The sequence below is a fragment of the Eutrigla gurnardus genome (genome assembly GCF_963514095.1).
Source record: "Eutrigla gurnardus genome assembly, chromosome: 23".
NCBI classification, from domain to species: Eukaryota; Metazoa; Chordata; class Actinopteri; order Perciformes; family Triglidae; genus Eutrigla; species Eutrigla gurnardus.
This window is the reverse complement of record NC_139934.1, coordinates 18431163-18452645: the sequence shown is the minus strand read 5'-3', so window position 1 is coordinate 18452645 and position 21483 is coordinate 18431163. Positions and strand designations below refer to the sequence as shown.

Below are 21483 nucleotides of genomic sequence, written 5' to 3'. Positions count from 1 at the left end.
AGAGCCCGCCCACCCCTCTCTAGCACGCACACACACACACACACACAGACACACACAGGGCCAGACCCCAGCATGGACTCAGCAGAGACAGCATTTCCCTTAAAGGGACAGACCACTACGTTACATCACATCTGGAACTCACAGGAGGCCAGAGACATTCAGGCTTCTCTATTCGAGCTGACAATGACAATCTAATCTCTCTTGCAGCATCATGAACCTCAGCAACTATGAAGGAAGATTAATGTTCAGTCTAAACGTGTTTTTGTACTTATACCATATATATCTATACCATCTTGGCTAATTGAAAAATCGGATTCTTCCATTCTACTCAAAGTACTCTGCTCAAAAAAATGAAGGGAATACTTGAACCAGACATCAGATCTTGATGAACGAATAATTCAAGTTGAAAATCGGTCAATAGGAACCAAAACCATTAACCCATGGAGGGCTGGATTCAACATTACACTGAAAATCAAAGTAAAACATTTCAATCACAGGCTGCTCCGACTCATAATGTGACTCAGTAGTGTGCCTAAATGAACTCCCAACAACGTCTGGGCTGCTCCTGATGACTCAGTGGTGTCCTGGGGGGTCTCCTCCCAGACCTAGATCAGGGCATCAGTGAGCTCCTGGACAGTCTGTGGTGGTACTTGGTGACATCATATAACATTCCATAGGTGCTCAACTGGATTTAGGTCAGGGGAATGAGAGGGCCAGTCAATGCATCAATGCCTTCATCATCCAGGAACCGCCTTCACACTCCCAGGACCCACTACACCAGGAGGAACCCAGGACCCACTACACCAGGAGGAACCCAGGACCTACTGCACCAGGAGGAACCCAGGACCCACTGCACCAGGAGGAACCCAGGACCCACTGCACCAGGAGGAACCCAGGACCCACTGCACCAGGAGGAACCCAGGACCCACTACACCAGGAGGAACCCAGGACCTACTGCACCAGGAGGAACCCAGGACCAACTGCACCAGGAGGAACCCAGGACCCACTGCACCAGGAGGACTACTGCATATTACTACTAGTAGTAGTTAGGACCCTATGATATCTGTTTACATTTTTTCCAGATTCCGTTTTAGTTTTTCCTAAATTCTGTGTTTTTCAATTTTATAGTGTTTTTTCCCCATCAGATTGTCTAATCATGTGAGAAAATTAAGAAATTTACTCAAGAAACATTCAAGCAGTTCTAATTCTAATTCCTTGTCATTCAGAGACCATCACACCTCACCAGGGCCATTTGATCCGTACCATGCCTCAGCACAATTGCCCCCCCACAAGGGTCCCCAGCTGGTTTGCACTGACACTGCTCCAGCCAAAACGGCTTCGGCCGGATAGCCTGTTTAAAAGCCTTTCTTAAAATTGCTGGTTATTGAATAAGTCATTATCTAGTTGAGTAGCATGGCATTTCTCCAGAATGTGACTAAAGTGCCTTAAAAAGTGTGTGTGTGTGTGTGTGTGTGTGTGTGTGTGTGTGTGTGTGTGTGTGTGTGTGTGTGTGTGTGTGTGTGTGTGTGTGTGTGCGCGCGCGCCTACCTCTTTTCCAGTGAGGACGTGTCGTGCCAGTTTGACCTTGGCGAAGTTGCCTTTGCCGATGGTTTTTAGCAACCGATAGTTACCAATGTGCGGCTGGTCATCTGATGTGGTTGTGGCAACGGAGTTCCGACATCGCGGCATGCTGGAGCGGCCAGATGACTTGGTCTCCTAAGAAGAGAGAGGGCAATGTGTGAGCATAAAAGGGCATGATGACTTGTAGGTAGAAAACAGAGTAAAAAGGTTTTACATTCCAAAGTACCATCAGCTTAAACACTTTATTTAAACCATATCTGTGCTGACAAGCTTTCAATCTTCTTTGATTAAATGACGCATTGATAGAGAGCCTTTTATTTCATGTCCGTTTTATGTTTTGTGTGACTAACTAAGTTTTATGACATTTATCTAGAATAGTGGTGTTTCATTCATCCAAATGAGTGATACAACTAACAAAAAACACCAATATTATGCTTAAAAAAAAAGGTTGGGTAACTGTAGACAAATCTTCAACATGACTGCCTCTTACAAAGACAATAATGCTATTAAATAACAGACACAAGCATTCAGGTCACAGCAAGGGTATCATTGGGATTTTACCAAATCTACTAGTCTTACCAATACTCCTTATCAGTTTGCTTCTTTTTATAGATACTATGAAAAAGGTTCATTTTCGTAACTAAATAATTGTTTTTTAATAAATACAATTTCAAATATAACATTAATTATATTTAATAATATTTATTGACAATAGCAAATACATTATGGAACATGTCAATAAATAATCCTGAGTGAAGTGGCGGTGGGGAAGGGGGGGATGGCATTAAAACCAAGCGCAACAGTTGGACTACATACAAGCTTGGGTTTTAGCTCGTGTGCAACAATTGGCACTTGGCCGAGTTAACATTGTGGTTGTGTAAAACATAATGGAAGTGGATGAGAGACTACAGATGGAGCAGATTGAAAAATCATGTTTATGATTGTTGAACAGGTGTATTGATAAAGTAGGCCAATGGCTTTTAATTCATGAAAGCTTTTATTGCACGTGCAGTAACAAGGGTAGTTGGAGGAGCTGAGGCTGTGACGTCATAACATACACCAAAATATAAAAATTTAAGTTAGGGAGAGTAGGGATGATAATGATTAATTGAGGATCAACTAATAGGTCGTTTACACTTGCTTGATCACGTGAGATTGAATGTTTTTAGTACAAGACTGTTACAGCATTGTAGGGTTGTCAAAAATGTTTTAACTCTAAACTGAACTAAAAATTTGTGTCGGACTCGATACTACTCCGTCTCCACATCCAATTGACTCGTAGCTTCCCCAGCAGCGCTGCAGACAGACAGCTACAGTTCGGTCGGCCACAAGCAGCTGAACACATGAACACTGGTTCACGTTAACAAAACTGAGCTGACTTAACACAGCTTGCGCTAGGATTGGGCCGGTTTAAACAATTTCAAACTAGTCTGATACTAAGCTAAAGACCGGACCAAACCGGCTATACCGACCTTTCCCACTAGGCAGCGCACCTGCCATAGCAGACCCTCCCGAGCGATACATTAGTTGTTTTTTTACACAGAAGATTGCGCTGTAATCACGGAAAGGAGAGCCAAAAATATGTTGCGACCGTACCGTTTAGAAATAACTTTGCTTCTTTTTATAAAACACCCAGGCTTCGTGGAGCAAGAGAGACAGATACAGTGCTGCAGGCCGTGTGACGTTTACATTGAGTGTTGGAATTCCGATTAGCTCGTGGCTTCAAAACAACTGTGAAAGGTGAACTTTTGCTCGGCTTTCATAGTTACACGACTCTTCAACAACAAGCCAAGTTGCTGTGCATCATATACGTGTTGCTAATACAACGGCAGCCTCCTACGAGCAACTATTGATCAGTTTATAAATAATCACAATATAATTTAAAATCACTTGTCATTATTGTTGCTTGTTACTAATGAAAGACACGTTGGATTTAGTGCCGTGATGCTGTCGGCACAGGCCGCTGATGTTTTTAATTTTCCAGAACGTGTCATAAGGATAAATGATGGTTCAACCGGTTTGCATAAATCAAACCCAGCTTAGCCCATACACTGAACAGAACTGGTGAAACCAGATATCGGCCCAACCCTAGCTAGCGCTGCTGCTGGAGGCCTTCAAGACCAGTTTTAGTAGAAGATTAACAAAGCAAAAGTGCTGTTTCGACTAATGACCAGGGAAAGGCTAACAATGTAAACCAGAGATCTTCAACAGTGGGTCCAGAGTTACTGCAGGGGGTCCCTGGAATTATTTGATCCCATGTCCAAAAATACACATTGACATGAATACAACAAAATATGCGAATATGAATCTTCCTATTTGTTTAATGTGGTGAAATTGTGATTTAGAAATGCCATATAAAATTTAAATATTTTCTATAAATATATAAATCTGTCAACAATGATTATTTGAATGGCTTAGCATTGTTCACATTTATCATTAGAAAGTACTTTTATATATGGCACTATAGGCTATAATAAGCAACAATTTTATATATGTATGTCACAACAGACATTGAAGACCTCTGATGTGAACAAGCCGTTGTAACAATGCTAAAGTAGTGGCGACAGTTGATGAAGCGTCTTAAAGACTGATATCCTGGTCTTTATAGGGAACTTAAGAGTCAGTAAAGCTCCTGTTCAACAACATCAATGTATTTAACAGTTAAGTTTGTTGAGTTATTATCATGCTAGCGGCTAACGGATAATAATAATATACCGTAACGTAAGGATGGAGATAGTCAGCTAGCGCTATTAGTCCTACCCGTCCAACGTAAAAAGACGCTGTTAATTTAACAGGATCACACAATAATGTGTCTGAAAAGTCAACCAGCTACCAGACAGAACCAGTAGCAGCCTGCTGTACCAACTCTATTAGACCAGCTACCAAACAGAACCAGTAGCAGCCTGCTCTACCAACTCTATAAGACCAGCTACCAGACAGAACCAGTAGCAGCTACACCCCTGATATTCCATGTCTGGAGGCTATTAGTAACAGTTATACACTGTAGAAAATTTGAAGGCCACAGGTGAGATAGTTGTCCAGATATTGCTGTTTAAAAATGGATTTTCAGAGCATGATGCCAAAAACCGTCTAAACTACCCTTCATTCAATGATGTTTCATGAGAAAACTGTTGACAGTAGAGACCTAATATTTTGGATTTGTCCTATTAACAAGTGTGTCTTTGTATTGTACTTGAATTTTTTCAGGACATTCTGAGATGGTCAGGTGGGAAATTTTTCAGAAATGTTATGAAATGACACGGAATGACCCTTCTGATATTATGTGTTTGATGTCCTTTTTGTATTTCTCACGACAATGAAATGCTGTCAGATGTTGCTGTGGAAAAAGCTTTTAACTACAATTAATCGATGGCTTGATCGGCAATGTTACCAATGTTCGATTAAGGGCAGTGCTTGCAATTAGCAACCCTAGAACTGAGTTTATCAATGCTACGTTTTTAATAATTTAATAGCAGGTTTCAATACCCATCCCTACTCAGGTGAGGCCTAACTGTTATATGACTTTATTATGAACATTTGAAAACATAAAAAGTACTTATACCCAATATAAAACAAGTACAACACTACAACTCACCATTGCCACCGTTTCCAATAAAAAAAGCTATTAAATCTAACTGAATAAAAACACGTTTTTTAATGAATAAGTCACGTGTCCACGTCTACCGTATTCAGGTAGGCTATTCCAGATTATACTGGCCCAAATGCCTGCAGTTTTGAGAATGAATTAGAACAGTCAGCAGAAAGAAAGAGAAAACAGAGAAACAGAAACTAGCTAAAGCTAGTAGGGTGTTAAAGGATCTGCATTATAATCTGGTAGCAAGATTAAGATGGACATTAACATTGATCAACGTTTCCCAGACTTCTTGAAAGAGGTGAATAACTAAATAAAATACATGTGGGTTGGACTTTGTTAAAGAAAAGAAAGGTAAAGCATCTTCACACGAATCACTCAACAAACTTTTGGAGAAAACATAAAGCTGCTGAAACAAATCTAGAACTGTTCTAGAAAGCTGCACTATCAGATCATTTGCAATAAACTCAATATCAGGGGAAACAAACAGATCCACTGCTTTACAGACAGACAGCTGTGAATAACTATTAACTTAAAAACAAGCTGCATGAAAAACTAGAAAATGCTGTTCTGTCTGATTAAACTAGTAGATGAAACTCCAACTACCACCTATGTTGAAGGATTGTATTTGTTATGCTGGTTCTAGGCATTAGATGATAGTAGATCCAGTATTATCCCCATAATCATCAATCTATACTTAAAAATACTTAAAATGGCACTTGAGCATACTGGTATCATTTTTTCAAGAAACAAATGTTTTTAATGCATCACAGATACGATATATATTTTTTCATAAAAAAAAAAACCATAAATAAGATTATCATATCATAAGATCTCCCATTTCACGTGTCTATCATGATAGCAACATAGACAGCTTTTTCAAGTCATGATGATATTAACAATTATACCTGTAATGAAAATTCACCAAGATCAATGTGAGTGTTTTAAAATCCGATATCATCTGTCCATAACATTTCCTATTAACGATCACATTTATAGGTACTTTACTGTACCATAAAATGACTAAATCTTTGGGACTGAGCACGTCAGTAAGAGCCACTTCCCAAACACTTTACTCTGCTAAGAAAGTCTGATAACACTGGTTCTCTTTTGTAGGGTCAAAGGTCAGGTGTTGGGACACTAAGCTAAGCAGAGTCTTGATCTTCCTATTATTAGTCTCAAGGCGGGGAAGGTCGACGCTCCGACAGCAAAAGTAAAGGCGTTCCCAGCCAGACTCCGACCATATATTTATCATATCTGGGCCATGGAAATTGGCACGCCATTCCTTCTGAAACACATACTTTGGCCTGTTGGTAATGGTAAATGGACCTGCATTTGGGTCATTCCATGTCATTTCATCAAATTTCTGAAAATCTTCCCACCTGACCATCTCAGAATGTCCTGAAAAAATTCAAGTACAAAGACACACTTGTTAATAGGACAAATCCAAAATATTAGGTCTCTACTGTCAATAGTTTTCTCATGAAACATCATTGAATGAAGGGTAGTTTAGACGGTTTTTGGCATCATGCTCTGAAAAGCCATTTTTAAACAGCAATATCTGGAAAACTGTCTCACCTGTGGCCTTCAAAATGTATACAGTGTATATCTGTTACTAATAGCCTCCAGACATGGAATATAATATATAATATTGAATAACAGTTTGTCTCTATGTTCACTATGAGGGATCACACATTTTTCATCTTTTAGATCCAATTCCTTCATCACATTCATAGAGACAAACTGTTGTTCAATATCAAACTTTGGAGACTTTTCTACTATAATGTAAAATCTTTATGCCCAAAAAAGATTATTATTTGATTTGGTTGTGTAATTTATATACTTAAAGTGTGACAAAATGTACAGTCTTCAATATTATGCTATGTTTGTTCATGGTTTAAGACATTAAAAGCTGCTTTCACCATGTTTAACTCACATTCAAGGACTTATTGCCTCTGTAACTACATCTGTGCTACATTTTAATGTTTTCGTAAGGCTAAATGTATCAGTAGCATTTAGTCACATGTAAGTCTTTGGTAAATGGTAAAAAAACACAATTGAATTGCCCTGCTGTGATGTTTACTAGTAGGATATTAGGACATGCAGTTCCAAAACCGGCCACAAAAACCCCACCAATATCAGGATTTTAAAAAATCACTGCGACAAATTGAGGCAAAACACCCTTCCGATTTTTAATATGATTTTAACAACAATATGATCTTTAAAAAAAAGTAAGTTTGGACCTGATACTTGTTGTCAGTTTTTTGGAATATGACTCTGAAGTTGGGCAAAGATGTGTTTACTTTCATTTTTGAGCCTTAATATCTGTGATATCTTGGTTGCAACGATGCATCAAACATCTAACTGGTCTGTTTATGTGTGTAGCGTTCTGTTTTTTCCCCAGCAGCATACAGCGCAGAAGAACTACCACGGTCTGAGCCAATCAGATGCCTAGTAGGGGCGGGCCTTCGTCTCTGATTAGCTCTGACCCCGGTCTCTTCTTCGCTGAGTGTTGTGTAAAATCCTTAATATGCTACGAGTGAAACTAGTTATCCTGCTTCTCCTGGAGCGACAACGATGAAAAGAACTGTACAGCACAGACACGACATCATCAACAGAGTTAGACTTCACTTCCTGTCTCCCCTCACACCGTAGGATGCCGGTCCGGTCTCAACGGTCGGTCGTAGTTTTAAAAACCAGTCGTTTGAGCCGTCTGCTGGGATGTGGTGGGCGATGGCTCAGAGTCGGACGAGACAGCAGGATGTTGTGTTTCTGCTGGTCTTTTCAAGCCCGGTACAGGTTTTACAGGTGCAACATCTTTCTTTATGAAAAAAATATCTATTGTTCTCTTCATTTCTGTCTCTGAAAAAGGAGCAGGATAGCATTCAAGGCACGGTTTCACATGATGTAGCCTATATTAAGGCTTATACACTCCACCTGATTGCTTTTTGCCACTAACATTCAGCGAAGAAGAATACCAGGATCAGAGCCAATCAGAGATGAAGGCCCACCATACTCTGCCTCTGATTGGCTCAGGCCGTGGTATTCTTCTGGTGGGCAAAAAATATTACGCTCCACACAGACAGACTGGCTAAATGTTAGACGCACCGGTGCCACTAAGGAATATCTTCAGTCGCACTTCACAGATTTTTGGTCGCATGGTCCCACATTCATATTGGGCTTCGAGCAAATAAATACATAAAATAATATTTTAACCCGGTTCATTGGCTGTATCTGCGTGACTTTTAAAATAGCTTTGATTTATCTGACAGCAGACAGTAGGTCTTTCCAGTCATAGACACGTGCAAAAATAAAATAAAACCATGCTGTGTTGGCAAGTTTTGCACAGTTGATAAGTGCGATTGGGTTTCAACTCCAGGAAAGGGTTACAGCAATTGTGTGTGTGTGTGTGATCTGAACGGACAGGTGACGGGGATCAGGGTCAGAGGAGAGGACGACTGGCTCCAGGGTGACGACACGCATACACACACGGGCTGTGACACAAACAGCAACACACAGATACAAGAATACACACTGGTGCGGGGAAACAGACCTTCCACTGAAATTCACACCGCTTGTATGGAGTGAAGAGGTTCACATAAATTGTCTCTTTCTCTTGTTTTCACAAGTCATTTTAGTCACCTTGTCATCTTTCTCTAGCGTGAACAAATTAGAGGCTAGCACTATGCCCAAAATGACTTCTTTGTGTGTTTATTGCTCCAGATGGTATGACCTAATATCTGCAGATAAAGGTGTTCATTTATATCAGCTGAACAAAATGTGTAAGTTTCATAAACTTGTTTGCCATAAAGCTTACTTTATGATTCAGTGGTGATTTATTTTCATTGCAACACAGGGATACACAACATGCAGTTGAAGCCCACAAACAAAACAAAAACAGTAGTGCATTCCTGTAATGCATTTTTTGAATTTGCCTAATTTTCATTGTTAATACATGATGAGAGACATTAAAGCCCCCTGATGTCGGCAGCTTTCCTCAAATTCAGTCTTTCATGTCATTTTCAGGGTTTTCTCCCATCTGCTGTGGATGGTGAAAGTGGCCGGTCCACTGGAAGTGGTGCTGACTCTTTGTTCAGGTGTTCAGCTCATCGGGCAACATGGCCTCACACATGACGTCAGCGCTCCTGCTTTTGTAGCCTCGGACATTCTGGATCACTAGCCAGATATCACCGGTCTCTTTCGGCTCCTCCTCTTTGCTTTCTTGATGCCAGCTTTCAGTCTTGCTCTATCGATGCTGTATGTTTCCTTGTCACCTGACTAAAAAGGTAGCCCTTTTGGTCAGGTGACAAGGAGAGCACGGCTGTAGCTTCATGTCAACACACTTCAGTGTGATTCCACTGCTGGACAAATGACTTGGAAAGTTTGAATACATTTGTGCTGAAAAGTTACTACAACACATGTAATCACGTCTGATTTCCTGCACAACCTGATTTTTTTAGAGTAAACTGGTTTCTGGTGTGCTGACAGTTAAAGCTGGTTATAGACACACTGACGAAGACAACATTTAAAGGAGACATAGTATGTTTATTGTCAGGTTCATACATATTTGGGTTGGATTTACCAGCTTTAATTGAAAGAAAAAAAATTCTCATACCATCTGTCTAGGGCTGGACGATATGGCCTGTAAATTATACTGCAATATTTTTAGATTACATCATGATACATGATATATGTTGCAAATTTTTTAAATCTCCTATAAAGCACTTCGTAAATGCATAATTTAACTCTTTGCTCTAGGAAGGACTCAACATACTGGTGTGATTGTATTCATCAGAGAGCCGATGTGGCCGCATTGCAACGTTTTTCTGAGGTGTTCTCCACCCAGCCAGACGTACAACTCTCATACACCAACATATCGAAACTCACCAGAGCACAACGGTGCGTTCACTGCCCTATAGACACAAGAGAAAAGTGGTTCAGGAGGAACTGAAATATATGCTGGAGATGGGGGTAATAGAGGAATCCAGCAGTGCCTGAAGTAGCCCCATAGTTCTGGTGCCTATTCGTCTCGCTGTGGATTATTGCAAGGTGAATTACATTTCACGGTTTGATGCCTATCCAATGCCTCGATGATTGATGAACTCCTGGATCGCCTTGGAACGGCTGTTTTTTTTCCAAGACACTGGATTTAACCAAGGGCTACTGGCAGATTCCCTTGTCTCCAGAGACGAAGGAAAAAGCGGCCTTCTCCTCATCATATGGTTTCTACTAATTCAGACACCTCCGTACAGGTTGTTCAGTGCCCAAGCCATTTTCCAACACTTCATGGACCGGGTGCTGAGTCCTCATGCTGCATACGCTGCTGCCGATCTGGATGAAGGCATCATCCGCAGCGAAACAGCTGGGCGGAGCATATGGGTCAGGTGGCTACAGTGCTTGAGTCACTGAGGCAGGCAGGGCTCACGGCCAACCTGAAGAAGTATGCATGTGGATGGAGGGACGTACGGTATCTGAGGTACCACTTGGCCGAGGGCAGATGCGGCCTCAAATAGGTAAGACCACAGCGTTTGCAGTCTACCCGAGGCCATAGACCAAGAAGGGGGTGAGGCAGATTCTGGGATTGGCCGGGAATTATTGGCAGAATGTTGATAGAACTCATTCCTTCCATGTTTTGACAGACAACACGAGCAGCCAACGATAATGAAAATAGTGCCATGTGGAACCAAATTATGTGGCTGGAATAGAGTTAGATAACACATCACAGCGCAGAGGACAAGCCAGCTTGTTTACTGCTAAATCAGCAAATTAAAAGAAAACACCGTCAGAAAATGTTGAATGGAGCATTACTGAAGGAGACCCCCAAACAGACAGCTCAGAAGGCTCAAAAGGCGAGGACATCATTGAAAAGACGGAGCCGAGGAATTCGCTAGTTCGGCGATATTGTTGATATTTAAAGTCTGACAAGAAGCAGAGTAGTGTGCACTGCAAACTGTGTCTAGGCTTTGTGAGTTATTAGTTGAAAATCTGTTAAGTGCGGCTACACCCAGCATACAGAGAAGAAATACCACTGAGCATCGACACACGACACGTTAAAACAGCACAAGAAACACAACCTGTAGCATGACAGGTGTGTGGTTGTTTTGTCTATTTATTTATGAGTTTGTTTCCCAACAAACAGTACAAAAGAAGTGAAGTAGTTTTTATTTTGTTTTATTTTGTTCCTTGAATTTAATTTTCCATTTTGCTTGTGTTCTGTAATACTTCTGACTTATCAGAATTAAGATTTAAGTTTATTATAGCATCCATTCTTGAGAATTGGGACAAATCGAAATTGAAGCATACAAATTACTGACGAGACTGATGGTGCACAATCTTGGTGTAACCGTACTACAACTGACATGAAGGTCCGTAGACAGACAAAGGTTCAGTCTTTGGTTAACTAACCTTTCCCACCTTAACTCTACGGACAACATTTGGGACCATTGTAAAAAGTAGAGCTGAAGCTAAAGTTGAAATCAATTCAAGTGTGTGACTTCTTTCCCTCTTTCACAGTCTTCAACCCTTTAGCCTCCTTCTCTCCTATCCTCTTTCATGTCTGACTATTTTTGTCTTCTGATTCTTCCTTCAGTTTTGGGCAGCTGCAGGCTTGGCAACCCCACCACCACCACCACATATCCACCTCCTCCCCACAGTTACAATTATAGATGTGCTGGAGGACAATAAGTGACATCATTGTTTTGTTCTCACATTACACTCTGTTGCTGTGTACTACCCATGATTACTCACTTAAAACTGCAGTTTAGCAATGAATGTACTTCCATAAGATTCCAGTGTACGCCACAGGACAGCTAATCTGACACATAGACCAAGGCTGTTAAACTTCAGTTGAATTCTGTGTTCAAAGTTGTGAATGACATTCAGGTCGGATAAAGGGTCCTCTTGTGGAAAGAGGAGAGGCAGGGCTCCAGACTAACTTTTTACACTGGTCGCACTGGTGTGCCTAACTTTTTCATTTAGGCCATTTGGTACCGCAATAATACACATATTACACCTTTTCTTTACAGTTCCCATATAAACTGGTCATTTCTTAACGCATTCCGTGACTATGACTATAAACAGGAATAAAGATAAGAAAAAAAAAGAAAAAGAAAAGAGCTAATGATAAATGATTTTTTTCTTTATTTAACTCTCAACACAAACAAAAAATCTAAATACTGGGCATCTTACAGTGCGAGGGGAGACAGGTGTGAGGAGGCCCACCTTTCTGTATGAAAAAAACAGTTGACGATTGTCTTCATTTTTGCCGCTCAAGTCACTCCACCTGATTACTTTTCCTCACTGAGATTCCAAAGGAAGAGACGGGGTCAGAGCCAATCAGAGAGGAAGGCTCGCTCCTACTCGGCCTCTGATTGGCTCAGACCGTGGTATTTCTTCTTCGCTGTTTGCTGGAGGGTAAAAAAAAAATATTGCGACACACATGACGGACCAGCTGAATGTTCTGAGCACCGGTGCGACCAAGGGAAATATTTAGTCGTACCTCCTTGGTTGCATGTGCGCCCAAGATGGTCGCACTCTGGAGCCCTGAGAAGTAATATATTAGAAACACGCAGCTCAAAGATACACACATGATAAGATACGATAACCAATCCCATGACATTGTTGACCACTTCAGGTGACACTGAAATTGTAGCGGTAAATTAAGCTGCGCAAAAACGTTTGGCTGGCCAGCATGTGTACTCTATAGACAAATGCAGATTGTAGGTAGAACAAGCCACTATTGTTCACCTCACTTTTAATCCTGTGTATGACACCGAAATGTATGTTAAGTCTTTCATTTCGCTAAGCACCTTTACCAATTCATCTGTCCATGAGACTCCTTCAGGGGACGGGTTATATGTTTAATAATATAGTCATCATATGCCATTAAATAAAGGCTAGAATGGGATACTCGGAAGAATACTTGATTCTTAAAATATTCGATAGCTGCAGCCCTAATATATCGGTAATGTTTTTGGAATGCAGTTATGTTAATCCAACCCAATACTATTGTGTTTTGACTCTAGCCTCATTATCACTGACCTTTACTAATCTGAGTTCTGGGAGGAAACCACTTAGACACAACCAGATGGAATTTAACACGGTTCAGAAAGTGACCCTAAATGAGAGTCGCAGTATGAGCAGCATCAAGAGATAGCACAACCCAAAAGCAAGATAAACAGTAGACAGTACGGGCAGAAGAGGGGCACTAAAAGAAGAGAGGAGCTTTAAACACACACTCACAAAATGTACACAACTCAACATGATTTACAACATTGTAAAGAACAAAGTTCTCTCTTCAGCTCTGCCTACTGTGACACAAGATCACATTGATCAATTATCAACTATAATCTGATCAACCTCCCAGACTATTATTCTCGCTGTTTTTCACCCTACTGAGTAGACTGCCTCATCTCACATGACCTTATTCTGGAGTCACAAGTAGAAATCACTAGATATATACTGATGGCAGTTTTCTAAGCTGAATTCAAATTTAGGACTATTTCTAAATCTGACATGCTTATTTTTTGAATCCCACTTTCTTTCTAAGAACTATAATTGACAGCAAGGTGTGATTGAAGGTTGTGGGACCACGACCTTCTTTCAAAAGAAATAAGGGAAGACTTCATCACAGTATAACATCAAGTCAGTTACACTTCAGGGAGATCAATCTGTCCATTTAGGAAGCTCAAATGATTGTGAATCAATTTCAGGTGCAATGGAGAGGTAAAAGCAAGACAATCCCCCAAAAATGTTATTTTTAAGCATTCGATGAGATTGTGATTTCTTGTTGAGATTTACATGGTAAATGAAAAACATTTATCTCAATAGTTATTTACATAATATGTTAAGAAATGTACCATGTATATGGGAACTCTAAATAGAAAGGTATGATAGGTGTGTTATTGCCAAAAGGTGCAGTGAGACCAATGTAAAAAGTGAGTCTGGAGGCCTGCACGTGCTGCATTTTCAGACCTTTTAGCCTTCTTCATATTTAGGGCCCTATTTAAGGTACTTATTAATTTTTTTCATTTTTCTGTTTACCATTTTCAGAGCATTTTTTCATCAAATGGATCTAATTCAATAAATCAATAAGTAAATATGAGAAATGTATTGAAGAAATATTCATGTAGTTCTAATTCTTCGTCATTCAGTGGTCATGAACATGGGCATAAATATGCAAGTGTATATGCAATCATTGATGGAGGAGTCATTCATGTGTCTAAAGTCAGCACATCTGTGGATCCACTCGCCGCTATTTAAGTTTCACTTTCAGTTGTGAATCAGTTCATTTCTGAACGTTTGTTATGTGAGATTCTGTTTGTAGCTGCTCATCACACGGATTCTTGCAGGTCGATTCATTCTTATGTTGATAAAACGCAGAAAAGTGGTTCTACATAATAAACGTCTTCGCCATGACTATCGATCTGTGTGTGTGTGTCTCAGCCCCGTCCCTTGGTGAAACAGAGAGGAGAGATGCTAGATTAAGCGGCGTGCCTGTTAACTAAAACACGGTAGAGACTATCGGCAACGTGTTTTTTATTTTCTTTCGGCTGAGGTGTGGTGACAAAACCCAGATTTTTATAAATTGTATCCATATTTTGACAAATTTCACGGAATACTGCGTTTTACGGTTGATTCCAATTTCATTATGAAATTCTGCGATTCCATCCACGTTTTCCGTATCAAGGAGATCACAGAGCCCTAGGTACTGCCAGACAGGTTATATTTAAGCTATGTTCAGAAACGAATCTGGCAGTAATCATTCCTGGGCGTGTCTTGGGAAATGTAACCCAATAATCAATTACATTTGGTTCATTGGTTGATTGACTAACTCAGGGGTAAATTACTTTTTCACATGGGGCCTGGTAGGGTTGGATAGCCTTTTCCTTCAATAAATGAAATCATCATTTAAAGACTGCATTGTGTGTTGACTCCGGTTGTCTTTGTTTAATAATAAAATAAGCTTGATGATCTTTAAGATTTAACTTTGACAAATATTGAAAAAAAACAACAACTAAGAAATGAGGAAGGGGCAAATATTTTTTCACAGCACTGTAACAAGCAGGTAAAACAGCTGCTGGATCACACTGAAATATGTCGCTGGGAGAAGACACACACCTCCCAACTCCATGTCGTGGTGGCAGTGTTGCCATGGAAATGTGTCGCTTGCTGAATCCTGCCCTCTATCTTGATGTTTGTTTGTATCATATTCATCCTTCTTTCATTTTCCTCTTGATTCCTCGCTCCATCCAGCCATTATATTTTTCCTGCTTCTCATGTTTATGTGTACTAATATTCCTCTTTAATGTCAAGATGGGTCGAGGAAAAAAAAAAACAGGTGGCAAGAGAATGGTATAAAAAAATCTAACTGAACACAGAAGCAACATTTAAGTTGTTCTCTTCTTAATCACCACACGTTGCTTGCTATATAGTAGCTCTCACATATAAACACCAATTATGGCTGTAGCTACTAACTGGTACTACTAGCTAATTACAAGGAAATACATTATTTTGGGATGATTCATGTGTAATAATCACTCTAGTGAGAGGATATTAAAAGGACAGAAGTTAAAAGGCTGCCACATGGGGTGGGAAAAAAAATCGATATTGCAATATATTGTTGTGCTCTCTGTCGCAATAAATTAATCGATACACTGACGGCAAATATCGATATTTTGGGTCTACGGGTTTTTTTAGACTCCCGTCGGTGCGTCTAAGAGTTTACGGTTCTCCGGAGCGGATCCGCGGGGGCCGCCCGCTGCCCGGTCTGATTGCCTATTTACGGACAGGATTCCGAGCGTTTAGAGGCTCACAGACTCACGGACTCTGGCATCGGGTACCCCGAGGCGGAGGAGGAGGGTCCGCCGACGTCTCGTTTCCCCCGCTAGAGCAGCACCGGTTCAAAAATGAGCGTCATGCGCGAATGAAGCGAATAATCCAAAATGATCAAGCGGCGCGCGTCTCACGCGATTGTATTCGCGTCTATCGCGTGCGGTGTGAACGCTGCATAAGCGTGGCCGTGTGCTGGCCGGTGCTGTTGTGAGCTTCAAGCGCTTTTCACACAGCATTGAGGGCATGAGGACCCACTTTTCGGCCGGGCTCGATTGCCTATTTACGGGCAGGATTCCGGGCGGCGCGTGTTTACCGTCCGCCGGAGGGTCCGCATGTGTGGATCCGCGGAGCCGTGTGCTGCCCGGTGTTGCTGTGAGCTCCAAGCGGTTTGAGGCCCGACTTCCCAGGTACTGGATGGGTGAACATAACTCTGCACATAATTGGTTGCATACTGAAATGTGCCCAATATTTCATTTAATTCTGATGTTATTCTTATCTTGTTTAGCTATTGTTAAACTAAAACGGGCCCAAGTTTACATAAAACAAGTTGCTACTGACTTTTCAGTATCAGAAAGCACTGTCCTGGTTTACATAAGACATGTTATTAATGTTCATGCACTTTAATGTGTCCAGCTGGACAGTGTTTATTCATTTGTACATTGTACGAAGTTTTGGAATTTATTTTTTATGCATATTTTTTTATTTTTCAGTCACATATCGTGATATATCGCTGACGAAATTTCTTGCAATATATCGAATATCGCAGATATCGTGTATCGTGATATTATCGTGGGCCAAATATCGTCACAGTATCGAATCGTGAGTTAGCTGTATCGTCCCCACCCCTACTGCCAAATGTAGGCGATTTAGCAAAATCTTCAGCAAAGACAAGCTTCAGTTTCAGGTGTAATTCTTAACATTATATATATATATATATATATATATATATATATATATATATATATATATATATATATATATATAAAATATATATGACAACTAGTTTCAGCTTCTCTGATTGCTTGTTTTATTGTGTTGTATAGCTCAGGGATTTCTGTGAACATATAATTATTTATTGAAGGTTAAAACCTTAGATTCAGTTGGTGATTAAGTTGTTGTTAGCAGGTTTCTCCACAGTGTAAACAGGGATCTGTTCCATGCTAATGTATTCAGCTAGAGTCCTGTTTATTTCCTGTGTTTCTGGTGACTTGGCACCATATTATCATAGCTGCTCAAATAGAGTTGGTAGAGCAGGTACAAGATGCAATCAGGCCGAGGCCTGTGGGACAGGGAGGGGGGGACAATCGTGCCGAGGCCCGGTATGGATCAAATAGCCCGAGTGAGAGTGCACACTTACAGTGGGGAGAACTACTACTATTTGATACACTGCCGATTTTGCAAGTTTTCCCACTTACAAAGCATGTAGAAGTCTGTCATTTTGATCATAGCTCTTCAACTGTGAGTGAAGGAATCTAACACAAAAATGCAGGAAATCACATTGTATGATTATTAAGTAGGCTAATTAATTTGCATTTTATTGCATGACATAAGTATTTGATACATCAGAAAAAGAGAAATTAATATTTGGTAAAAAACCTTTGTTTGTAATTCAGAGATCAGATGTTTCCTGTAGTTCTTGACCAGTTTTGCACACACTGCAGCAGGGATATTAGCCCACTCCTCCATACAGATCTTCTCCACATCCTTCAGGTTTCGGAGCTGTCGCTGGGCAATACGGACTTTCAGCTCCCTCCAAAGATTTTCTATTGGGTTCAGGTCTGGAGACTGGCTAGACCACTCCAGGACCTTGACATGCTTCTTACGGAGATACTCCTTACTTGCCCTGGCTGTGTGTTTCGGGTCGTTGTCATGCTGGAAGATCCATGCTCTTACTGAGGGAAGGACGTTTTTGGCCAAGATCTCGCGATGGCCCCATCCATCCTCTCCTTAATACGGTGCAGTCGTCCCGTCCCCTTTGCAGAAAAGCATCCCCAAAGAATGATGTTTCCACCTCCATGCTTCACGGTTGTGATGGTGTTCTTGGGGTTGTACTCATCCTTCTTCTCCCTTCAAACACAGCGAGTGGAGTTTAGACCAAAAAGCCCTATTTTTGTCTCATCAGACCACATGACCTTCTCCCATTCCTCCTCTGGATCATCCAGATGATTATTAGCAAACTTCACGGCGTCGTGTTACTACTGGTTTTCCTTGAGACTGTGGTCCCAGCTCTCTTCAGGTCATTGACCAGGTCCTGCCGTGGAGTTCTGGGCTGCTCCCTCACCTTCCTCGTCATCATTGATGCCCCACAAGGTGAGCTCTTGCATGGAGCCCCAGACCGAGGGAGATTGACCATCATCTTGAACTTCTTCCATTTTTTAATAATTGCGCCAACAGTTGTTGCCTTCTCACCAAGCTGATTTCCTATTGTCCTGTAGCCCATCCCAGCCTTGTGCAGGTCTACAATTTTGTCCCTGATGTCCTTACACAGCTCTCTGGTCTTGGCCAGTGTGGAGAGGTTGGAGTCTTTTTGATTGAGTGTGTGGACAGGTGTCTTTTATACAGGTAACAAACAGGTGGAGTTAATAGGTAATGAGTGGAAAACAGGAGGGCTTCTTAAAGAAAAAGGAATAGGTCTGTGGGAGCCGAAATTTTTACTGGTTGGTAGGTGATCAAATACTTGTCATGCAATAAAATGAAAATGTATTATTTAAAAATCATACAATGTGATTTTTGTTTTAGATTCCGTCTCTCACAGTTGAAGTGCACCTATGATAAAACTTACAGACCTCTACATGCTTTGTAAATGGGGAAACCTGAAAAATCGATGTGTCAGTGTATCAAATACTTGTTGTCCCCACTGTATGCTTCAGTGTAACATCAGCAACAAATCAACTTAAAACTGATTTTCAGTTGTATTGCTGATTTGTGGTTTCAGGTTTTCCCTCAATATGCCACAATCGCACCGTTTATACTGAACTATTAGAGCAGTGGTCCACAACCATCGGGCCACGAGAAAAGAAATCAATATCTTGCATTATCTCCGCTTTATTGAGTATCGGTGCCTGAAAGCGGTTTTATTTTGAAAATGACCGGATTTGCTCAGCGGCTCCATCGACACCAAGATGGGTCGTCTCATAGAAGAGAAACAAGCTCAGGACTCACACTAATTCTGCATTATGTCAAGTTGTTTTCTTTATGCACTTTATATTGTAGGATTAGCACAGACAGTAGAACTGTGTCCCTCACTTTTACACTGCTTGGGTGGTGAGTCGCGGTGGCGTTGTGTGAACACAAGTGCAAGCTTTGTTGGTATCCTGCAAAGTTTCCTAAATTAACTGGTTTACAACTTGTTTTTGTATTGCAATATATTGAGTTCCAAGTTTTTTTTATATAATTAATCATTTCCATCTGTTACGTATGTTTCCCTTGCACCGGTCCATGAAAATGTTGTCTGACATGGTACCTGTCAGTGGCGTAAAAAAGGTTGGGGACCACTGTATTAGAGGACCAAATACTGCGGCGCTTGTGGGATGCAAGTTTAGGGCCCCGTCCACACGGAAACGTTTTTTGTGTGTACAGGTGCTGGTCAACGAATTAGAATAATTTGAAATAGTGCAATCATTAAATTCTTTGAATGCATTTTTTGTGCAGAAAGCAAATCAGGTGTTCACCGCACCTGTCCTACTCGTTAGACTAATCACAGAACTCGTTACCTGTAAAAAATTTGCTCAGCTGAGCTTTCCAAAAGGCCCATTTAGGCCATTTAACTGTGACACTGTTGTTTTATTGAATTAGAATAATGGAGAAACCGTTTCATTGAATTAGAATAATTTTTATTATAATTAGAATCATCACTTTCTCAGTATTTTGTGGCTGCCCCCTTGGCTTGTATGACTGCCTGAAGTCTCCGCGGCATCGATTTGACCAGCTTGTCGCAAGTTTCCGCACTCACAGCTTCCCAGGCAGTGGCGATGTTCTGCTTCAGTTGGTCCAGCGTAGTAGGCTTTCTGTCGCGAATTTTCCGCTTGACGATGGCCCAAAGGTTTTCAATGACATTGAGGTCAGGCGAGTTGGCCGGCCATGCCAAAACTTCAAGCTGTTTTTTAGTGAACCAATCTTTGGTCGACTTTGCCGCATGAGCCGGTGCAAGATCCTGTTGAAATATGAAGTCTTCTTCGCCGAACTGTTCCTCAACAGTCGGAATCAGGAACGTTTCCAGAACATCTTGATATACGGCAGCATTGACAGTCGTCTTGAGGAAGCAGAGTCTCCCTACACCTCGAGCGGACATGCATCCCCAGACCATAACGCTCTGGGGAAACTTGACGGATCTTTTCATGCACTCGTGGTTGTAGGTTTCGCCACCACGACGCCAGACACGAGGACCTTGGTCACCGAAGGAGATGCAGAAGCGTGATTCGTCACTGAAGACCACTTTCTGCCAGTCTTCAGCAGTCCACTCGACGTGTTCTTTGGCCCACTTCAGCCGTTTCACCATTTGTTTCTTGTTCAGCATCGGTTTTACTGCTGGAACGCGAGATTTGAAGCCGAGTTCGCGCAGACGACGGTAAGTGGTTGATCTGGAGACGTCAGCGCCGGTCTGCTTGTTCCACAAGTCGGTGAGCTCGGAAGTGGACTTGAACCGGTTGCTGACTGCGATCTTTCTCAGCTGCTTGTTGTCGCGAGCAGAAGTTTTTCGGACGCCGGAACAGTTGGTGCGCTTGCTGCAGTTTTTCTTGAGAGCTTTGCAGACGGAAGACTGGCTGATGCCGAGCTGCTCAGCAATTTTAGTTTGGGTCAAGCCTTGTTGGCGAAGGGCTTGAATTTGAGCCACTATTCCGGTTGAGAGGTCGCGCTGCTTACCCATGATTGATTTTACAACTTAGAAATTCTACTCAACCCTGACTTTATACTGCACAGTGAACACTCTTCACAGAAAACAAAAATTCGAGCATTTATTCTAATTCAATGAAACGGTTTCTCCATTATTCTAATTCAATAAAACAACAGTGTCACAGTTAAATGGCCTAAATGGGCCTTTTGGAAAGCTCAGCTGAGCAAATTTTTTACAGGTAACGAGTTCTGTGATTAGTCTAACGAGTAGGACAGGTGCGGTGAACACCTGATTTGCTTTCTGCACAAAAAATGCATTCAAAGAATTTAATGATTGCACTATTTCAAATTATTCTAATTCGTTGACCAGCACCTGTAAACGCAGAATACTTGCATGTTTGTGCCGACCATCCACAAGGATTGGGCGTTTTCGGTGCCTGGAAACACACTTTTTTGAAACCAGGTCCCAGGGTGAAACAGAAAAAAACAAAGCCTCTCCGTTTCGTGTTTGTTTTTGTGTAGACTGCAAAAACGCATAGATAGTGTCATCGCCCCGCCACTCGACCCTGTAGCCTGACTTCTTCCCCCGCGATGTCTCATAACGACAACAACAATGGCGGCCTACGTGCTCGTGAACGTGCTGC

At 41.3% G+C, this 21483-nt stretch overlaps 1 protein-coding gene across 11 annotated transcripts in view; it reads right to left on the bottom strand.

The window, feature by feature from the left end:
- Positions 1 to 21483, bottom strand: part of mark2b (MAP/microtubule affinity-regulating kinase 2b) — a 68619-nt gene that overhangs the window by 33576 nt on the left and 13560 nt on the right. For all 11 annotated transcript variants that reach the window (XM_084003711.1, XM_084003704.1, XM_084003708.1 and 8 more), the window contains exon 2: positions 1549 to 1716. In XM_084003711.1, the coding sequence (XP_083859837.1) occupies positions 1549 to 1716 (168 nt within the window). The remainder of the gene's footprint in view (positions 1 to 1548; positions 1717 to 21483) is intronic.